General features: G+C 44.6%; 1 protein-coding gene across 1 annotated transcript; it reads right to left on the reverse strand.

Annotated features, from left to right (window-relative positions):
- Window positions 1-1,111: 1,111 nt before the first annotated feature.
- Window positions 1,112-8,448, reverse strand: LOC148754669 (rhox homeobox family member 2B-like). The gene is made up of 4 exons (XM_088794763.1): window positions 8,367-8,448; window positions 7,821-8,193; window positions 6,648-6,693; window positions 1,112-1,587 (listed from the first exon to the last, which is right to left on the reverse strand). Exons 1-4 carry the CDS (start codon window positions 8,446-8,448, stop codon window positions 1,261-1,263), a joined length of 828 nt encoding a protein of 275 aa, XP_088650889.1. The 3' UTR covers window positions 1,112-1,260.
- Window positions 8,449-8,841: the final 393 nt, after the last annotated feature.

An 8,841-nucleotide genomic window follows, 5' to 3' on the forward strand; every position in this document is an offset into this window, starting at 1 on the left:
CAAACAGATACACTGCCTCGGTTCGGCATGAGCCCCGCCCCCTCCCCAAGTCCAAGGTGGACGCGAAGCCTTGTCCTTTCCCAGCCTTGAACTTGAAATAACTGAAGGCAAGGACGACGGGCCACAAGATGTATTTCACAGAAAGGTCATTTTAATAACAGCCAATTCTGCTTGTGTTGCGGGTGTTTTCTGGGTGTGCTTGTATGTCACATATTGTATCCTATAGGGTGCATACCATGGCATATATACATACGCATATGTATATACATATACATATACATATACATATACATATACATATACATATACATATACATATACATATACATATATGTGTGTGTGGTTTCCACCCTGGCAATTCCACACGAAGAAGGCAGCATGAACAAAGCCAAGGTCTACCTGCTTCTTTTAAATGCAGTGATTATTCTGGATCATGGCTGAGGGACCCTCTCCTCCTTACTTCAGACAGCACTAAGTTAAGAGGTTCCCTTTCAGCGTTGAGGTGGGGTTCTCTCAAGGATGCTGAAGGTGACAAAATATACTTGAAGGTGTGAATGTCAGCTCTGAGCTGGGGAAGGAGCAATAACATGCTCCCCAGACCTGGGGGTGGGGGAGGAGAAGAAGGGAGCAGGGCGTAGAGCTGACCTTTGAAGAGGCAGGACCCTCTAGAATGGTTTCTATCCCCATGTCCCCTCCACAAAAGGGAAGCAGTGAAGGGAACTTGGAGAGTACCAAATGAATGCCTGGCTCCCACTTCTCCAATAAAGCCCTGTGAGTAACCTCTTTGGAAGTTCCTCTTAAAAGAGTCCTCTGATGTGCCTGAGCTGTCACCCTGAATGGGGCTCTGGCCTGCCTTGAAACACAATGTTCTCTCCTTAGGGACCTGCCCCACCGTGTCTTGCATATCTATGTGGACCCAGTGGACAAGGGGTGAGGGTAGGGAGCTAGGGATTGTGGGGGAGACGGCTGGGGGGCTGAGGTGTTGGGGCAGGGTGGGTCTGTTCAGTTTGAATGGAATTTTCTTAGCAATTTCCATCAAATTGACTAACCCCATGTGACACACAAAACAAATATACAGAGAATTCACAACTTTATTGAAACTACAAAACAACGTGCCCTAAAAGAGTGGGACAGTGACTTTGTACTTTTATTTAATACACTGAACAGGTTATTTGTTGAACTGCTATTGATGGTGAGGCATGCAGAATTTGAAACTGGCTCAAAAGCCTTTGAAAAAAAAAATGTCTCAGAGACAATTCGTTAGAAAATGGGGGCTACAAAAGGACCATTCGGGGTAAGGAACCAGGCCCAGCCACATGGGTGCCGGCTCCAGGGAGGCAAAGGTGCAAGAAGCAAGGGCGGAGGAGGAAAGAACCGAGGAGGAAAGGGCAGCATGGGCAGCAGAGGCGGCCACAGGGGCAGCGGAACTGGCACACATCTCCAAACTGGCTGCGGAATAAGGATGGCATTGAAGGGTCTCCCCGAGGTTATGACGACAGGAGGGCCCAGGGCCACGGGGTGCATATTTCTGAACATTAATGCCCTCTGTTGTCTCCTCCACTTGGCCCTCCTATTCTTAAACCAAACCTTCAATCAGAGAGAGAAAGGGATTGGTTTAGTACATTTAGCATTCAATGTCATTCATAAAAAAACACAGTAGGCAACTCTCTATGCCCTTAAGATTTTACATTGCATCAGAGAAAGCTATTTCCTTCTTGCTAAAACATCTTAGGGAACTTTCCACCGCAGCCCTCCCTTCAGTTCACCCACAGCGAGCACCAACTATGTGCCAGGCTATGGCTTGGCTTATTGCTTTCCCTCTCCTCCCACCTTTAGTATTATTTGTCCCCACTCTTAGATGCAGGTGGAGCTGAGGAATTGCTCTCTGTGCCTGCTGTTATTGCTATGCCTACAAAAGGACCTGGTATGTCTGTGTCCTGTGGGGAAGCAGAACACAGTAAAAAGTGGGTGCTTTTTAAAATCATGCTGAGGGGAACAGCCCCCATTTTGAAAAGGCCGTCTTCAGTGTACAGTGAAGAATCAATAGGAGCCTTTGGGATTTTTAAACAAAAGTTTTCCTTCAAGAATGCCTAAAGGGTCATTCATCATCTGAAACCTCTTAATAGTTAAAAAGATGGTATTGTGAGAGTGGCTTGGTCATGGGGGTCCCAGGGAGTTTGTGGCCTATCTTGCTGGGACACGAGTATAGCTGAAGCCCTGGACGCTGCCTTCGTATTTCAGACATTTGAGGTAATGAATGTTTAGACTAACTCGGCACAAATTTACGAAAAACTCTTAAAATCTTTGCCCAGCCAAGAGTTTGAAAGGAAAGAGGCAAAAAAAAAAAAAATAAATAAAATAAAATTAAAAAAAATCAGTCACTGCTGTCATTCTGCATGATCCACCGTGCCCCCCCCCTCGCCCCCCCGTTGCTAACCTTCCTGGGCTTAGGACCCGGTCAGCTCACTCTGCTCTGGCTACAGATCCGGGACCCTGGGCTGGAGCCACTGAGGTCCAGCATGGTGGGTCCCCCTAAGGCCTGCAATTGAACTAGGAGGTCAGCATCCCATCCCTCATTTTAGAGACAAGAAGGGGGAACAGGCATTTTAGCAAGATAGTCACAACCATGTGGGTGAGGGGTTACAAAATGACTCCTCCCTAACTATCCGCCAACTATTTTTGCGAATAAACAAACAAAACTGCCAGTTAGACTTCACTGTCTTCTCAGTGTCCTAGTTAACGGGGTTTACATTGTATTTAAATCCTTTTGGAAGTTTCCAAACTGCACATTTTAAGTGATACAAAAGGTCTTCTGTTGCTGTTCCAGGCCTCATTTTCCCTCTTTCATCTTAGAATTTGGGTCCTCCTCGTGCACTGTTGGTGGGATTGCAGATTGGTGCGGCCACTATGGAAAACAGTATGGAGGCATCTCAAAAATCTGAAAATGGAACTACCTATGATCCAGCAATTCCACTCCTAGGTATCTATCCGGAGAAATCCAAAACTCTAATTCGAAAATATTTGTGCACCCCGGTGTTTATTGCAGCACTATACGCAATAGCCAAGCAATAGCCAAGACATGGAAATGACCGAAATGCCCATCGGTAGATGACTGGATTAAGAAACGGTGGTACGTTTATACAATGGAGTATTACACAGCCATAAAGAAGCATGAAATCTTACCATTTGCAACAATATGGATGGACCTAGAGAACATTATGCTAAGTGAAATAAGCCAGACAGAGAGACAAATACCTTATGATCTCACTTATATGTGGAATCCAACGAAAAGAATAAAGGAAGGAACTACTCAGAAACAGTCTCAGAGACATAGAGGAAAAACTGAGGGTTTCTGGATGGGAGGGGGGTGGGGATAAAGGGGAAGGTGAGGGGATTAGAAAGCACAATCAGTAACCACAGGGTTGCCATGGAGATACGAAAGTCAATTTGGGGAATGTAATCAATAATGTTGTAAAGAGTTTGTAGGGTATCCGATGGACACTTGTCCCATTAGGGAGACCACCTCAGGGATGATGTGGATGCCTGATCACTGCCCTGTACACCTGAAGCTGAAGCTGAAGAATAATGAATGTCAACTGTAATTTTATTTATATATATATATATATATATATATATATATATATATATATATATTTACAAGAAGTGGAGTACAGAACTAGGAATAGAGACAGTGGAAATGTAATAGCTGTATGTGATGTCAGAGAGGTAGTAGACGTGGGGGAGGGGGGTTGTCACTGTGTGAGGGACATAAATGATAAATGTTTATTACAATTGTTTTGTACACCTGAAACTAATAATAATAAAAAAAGAATTTGGGCCCTTCTGCTGCAAGCATATGGAATCTAAAAACACCATTGTAATTGAGCTTTTTTTGGGCGGATGGGGGTGGCGCTCCAAGTGTACCCATGGTCAGATCTGCATAAACACAACCAAAACACAAATCGGGTTAACTAAGGTATAGGCTGATACTAGCTTTATATTTCCAATGCTGGTTTCATAAAACAAGTCTCACTGTATTTGCAAAATAGACTTGGGGGCGGAAACCTCCATTAAAATTTTCTTTGGACAAATACTGTATGCTCTCACGTATATGTGGAATCTTAAAAAGCAAAACAAAACAAAACACCAAACGCATAGAAAAATACCAGATTTGCGGTTAGTGGGTGCAGGGTGGGGGAGAGGGGGAGGGGGAAGAAGGTGGTCAAAAGGTACAAAGTTCCAGTTATAAGATAAATAAGTCCTGGGGATGTAATGTACAACATGATGACTACAGTTGACACTGCTCCAAGGCATATATGAAAGTTGTTAAGAGAGTAAGTCCTAAGTGTTGTCATCACAGGGGAAAAAAACAAACATTTTTTTTCCCTTTTTTTGGTTGTGTCTATGTGACGTGATGGATATTAACTAAACTTATTGTGGTAATCATTTCACAACATATGTAAGTCAAATTATTATGCTGCACACCTTAAACTTATACAGTGCTGTAATATCAATTATATCTCAATGAAACTGGTGAAATTTAATGGGGTGATTCATGCTGTAGAATTTGAAAATCGATGAGAAACTTTTCTTATTTGTTTCTTGTGGCTCCTTTTTCCTTTAGAACCCTATTGAGAGCACTATGCAAACCCAGGGAGGGGGAGAGAGCAAGTCACCAAAACTGAAGTGTTTGTTTTCCTCTGTGCTGGCTTTGCCTGTGGGAGAAAGCAGAGGCCTGGTCCTCCCAAGCCCTGGCCAGCCCTGACTGTGAGCCCAGTCTGTGGCCTTAGGATGCCAGAATTCAGTGGCCTGCTTGGGTGGGCTGTTTTTCAGACAGCCCACCACCACACCTGCATAAACCCATCCTGGTTCTCTCTCTCTCTCTCTCTCTCTCTCTCTCTCTCTCTCTCTCTCTCTCTCTCTCTCTCTCATTTCCTTCCACCACCCCCCCCACCCCAGAAAAAATTATTGTTTGATGCAACTTAGGTTTTTCTATGATCTCAGAAAATTAGCTCTTGATCCATTGACCTGTAAGTTAGTCATCACTGACTGAGCAAATGAAAAAATATTTCAAATTACCACAGGTAAGAATCTAGCCTGAACTAAGAGCCAACCCCCACTACCAACAAACTCCACACAAGCCATCTCTTCACAAATAGTACCACAGAATAGAAGAAAAAAATTCCTCAAGACAATATTCACTAATGCATTTGGTAGTTTCTAAAATTTGTGTGTGGTGTCCCCAATGCCTGTGTTCGACTCTACATTATTCTTGCCTAACACTTCTGCCTTTCTTAAGTCAGTGGAACTCTGTTTGAAATTGTTGTTTTAGTTTGTTTCCTGTTTTAGACATATTTCAAAGGTTGCAACTCCCCTTCCCATCTCCACCATAATGCACAACCTACTATGTTAGCAGTGTTTCCAGGCTGACATATCAAAGTATTCCAGAAAATTAAAATTTAGGGCAGCCATTCTCTACACCGCTTTTCCAAACCCTTAAAAAGAACATCAGGAGGACCAGGCACTTGGACTTGGGGACCACTCAACTTAACTAAACAGACATTAGTTGCTCGTCTGTTGTGTTCTAATGTGTGAATTATTCCCTCCTTCCAATGCCTAAATATTTATAAATTCACCCCTTGTGCAATGAGTTTATGCTTGGCTTCAAATAATTTTGTATAATTGGACTCTTTAGTGCATTAATTGGAATAATTTCCACTTCACAATTAACCCCAGTGTGACCTCACACAGAAGTGTTATTTCAAGGATACCAGTGTTAGAGGAGTTAAACTATGTAAGAGTGTGTGTGTGTGTGTGTGTACACAATACACATATATAAGTATATATAAGTATAGTTTATATGAAAGTATATATGTCTTTGTATACAAGGAATAGTATACTATAGTAATTTTCCAATTTGGAAATCATGTTCCCTCTGATAATGGGAAGTTCCCGAAAGCTATAGTTTATTTATCCTATTTTCAACCTACTAAGGCCCCAAACTTATTTTCCAATCATTGAAAAGGTAATAAAGGGCCGGCCCGGTGGCTCAGGCGGTTAGAGCTCCGTGCTCCTAACTCCGAAGGCTGCCGGTTCGATTCCCACATGGGCCAGTGGGCTCTCAACCACAAGGTTGCCAGTTCAATTCCTCGAGTCCCGCAAGGGATGGTGGGCAGCGCCCCCTGCAACTAAAATTGAACACGGCACCTTGAGCTGAGCTGACGCTGAGCTCCCAGATGGCTCAGTTGGTTGGAGCGCGTCCTCTCAACCACAAGGTTGCCGGTTTGACGACTCCCGCAGGGGATGGTGGGCTGTGCCCCCTGCAACTAGAAAACAGCAACTGGACCTGGAGCTGAGCTGCGCCCTCCACAACTAAGGCTGAAAAAGGACAACTTGAAGCTGAACAGAACCCTCCACAACTAAGATTGAAAGGACAACAACTTGACTCGGAAGAAAGTCCTGGAAGTACACACTGTTCCCCAATAAAGTCCTGTTCCCCACTAAAATCTTTAAAAAAAAAAAAAAAAAGAAAAGAAAAGGCAATAAAAACACACCAACTTGAGATTGTCTAGGACAAAGGTGTGCAAGTCCTGAAGCAGGTTGTAGAATGGCTGCCCTGCCACATGGCATTTTTCAGGTTTACTGACCTGCATTCTCGCTTCAGGCACATTCATGCGTCTCGCAATCTCCTGTCTGAGGAGAGAAAACCACAAATGTTCAGTATTCAGAGATGTGGATGGAAATTAAGTATAAAATGTTATTTCATTCTTACTTACTTTTTTTTTTTTCAGGGAAATGTCAGTGATTTGTTTTTTTTCAGTGATTTATTTTATGAACCAATATCTGTAGTAGGAAGACACACCATTTCTTGATTTACAGTGAAATTAAGTTGACAAAGCAGTTTTAAAAAGCCAAGTCTCATGGAGGCACAGTTCCCAAGAACACATGAAATTCTAATTCACAGTTTCTTTCAGTGTTATCAACTTCAACTTTGAAATTACTAAATATCTCTGACTGAAGAAATGTCTCCACCAACTTTCAATCATTGCTCTTACCCATTTTATGGCTTAAATTGCATACTTAAAATAGCCTGGTCTATCTATCTATCTATCTATCTATCTATCTATCTATCTATCTATCTATCTATCTATCTATCTATCTATCTGTGTTGTGCAGGTTGGAGTACTTTCCTAGTAGATGCTAAAGGACGACACAAATCCTCTGCTGTTTATTCTTTGATTGTGCTGATTTTTAAAAAAATTAGCCACCAACTGCCCTTCCACACACTATTCTGTAATATCTAGCTTGAAGCTTGCTTTAGAGACAGTTTCCTCTCAAGAGCAAAATTAAGGGGATGCAGAAAAATCACTAATCCAGATAAATAATTTTCGAATGTAGCATTTAAAATTATAAAAAGCAATGCAAAAATAACCTATGATGAACAGATTTATCAACATTTTAAATTAAGGTCAGTTCCTACTCTGATTTGCTCCATCATACCTCCCTCAGGCTTCTTCTCATCCTTATCCTTGCCCTGGTTCTAACAGAACATTGTTTAACATAACAGGCGCCTGTCGTAGTTACCCAGTTTGATTCATTTAAATACTGTATGAAGTATTTACCTTGAGTCCCAAGAGGCATAGCCTTCACCCCAACCCAAGTGCAGGAGAGCCGCCCCCCTCCCAGCCTCGAGTCCTGCAGGTCGCCTTTTGTTCACGAGAGAAGGAGACGGACCTGTGGGAGGGCCAACACTGTGACACAGGCAAAGGCCAGCGCCACGTGCTCGCTGGAATGGCGCCATCCCCTGGCGGACTGCTTACCTCATCAACAAGTTGGGATAGGCATTGTGATGGAAAACGCACTCCAGCTCCTGCACCTGCACTTGGGTGAACATGGCGCGCTGGACGACCTGCTGCCTGTCCTCTGGCTGTGGACCATGGGCAATGGCCTGGACGGGCTGTTCGTCCTGCCCCTGCTCTCCTGGTTCTCCGCCACTATCGCCGCTGGCCTCGTGGCTTCCGACATCAAGGAGGCCTGGGGCACCTGGGCCACTGCCACTGCCTTCTTTGGCTTCTTCTTCAGCTCCTATCTCTCTTCCTCCTGCTGCTGCTGCTCCCTGCTCAGGTTCGGGCTGTGTACCCTTTTCTTCTTCTCCTCCCTCTCTGATTAACGAGATCCCCGCAGGCTTCGCTTCTGCAAAAGAAGGAACCCAAAGAGAAAGAGCAGGGTATTGTATCTCAGGCTGTGGGAAAGAGGAGGTGAGGAGGCAAGGGGCTGCATCTGACGGGTGTCTTGTCCGTTCGCCTCTCCCGGGGAACGTTAGTTTCTTGGAGTTGGCCGAAGCACGCGTCCCGACCAGCACTAACCACGCAGTTCTTCCCGATCCTCATCGACTCCCAGGCTGAGGAAGCCAGTGACACCCCGGCTGCACTGGTGCTGATGCTTCATGTTCTGAGTGCTGTCCTGAGGCTGTGGCTTCTGCAGATTCTGCAATGCGGCCTGGCTCCTTCCCGAGTCTAGTCAGGCTACAGTGTGTCTGACTAGGCGCCCTCCCTGGGTTTATTACCAGGTCCTGCTGTGTGTGTGTGTGTGGGGGGGTGCTGTTGAGGTGCGCATGCGACAGGGGGTTGGACCTCAAAAAGAGGGTGTACTTGCAAGAGGGGCTCTGGTAGGGAGCATACATAGGGAGTATGACTTGAGGCTCTAAGTTGCATCTTAACAGACTGCCCCTGTCTTGGTGGAGCATCTTCCCAGAGGAAGGGGCTTTGCTGGAGTTTGCAAGCCAATATGTAGCAGGTAAGAGACAGACCTCACACGAGCTCCGGAGACCTTGGAGAAAAG

Source organism: Rhinolophus sinicus, chromosome 18, assembly GCF_057876585.1.
Source record: "Rhinolophus sinicus isolate RSI-liver-muscle chromosome 18, RSI-T2T, whole genome shotgun sequence".
NCBI classification, from domain to species: Eukaryota; Metazoa; Chordata; class Mammalia; order Chiroptera; family Rhinolophidae; genus Rhinolophus; species Rhinolophus sinicus.

Coding starts and splice junctions, on each gene's coding strand:
- LOC148754669 (XM_088794763.1), bottom strand. CDS start 8,448: ATGAAGCATCAGCACCAGTGCAGCCGGGGTGTCACTGGCTTCCTCAGC. Junction 6,694..7,820: donor TATCCCAACTTGTTGATGAG/GTAAGCAGTCCG, acceptor TTCTCTCCTCAG/ACAGGAGATTGCGAGACGCA. Junction 1,588..6,647: donor TGCCTGAAGCGAGAATGCAG/GTCAGTAAACCT, acceptor CTCTGATTGAAG/GTTTGGTTTAAGAATAGGAG.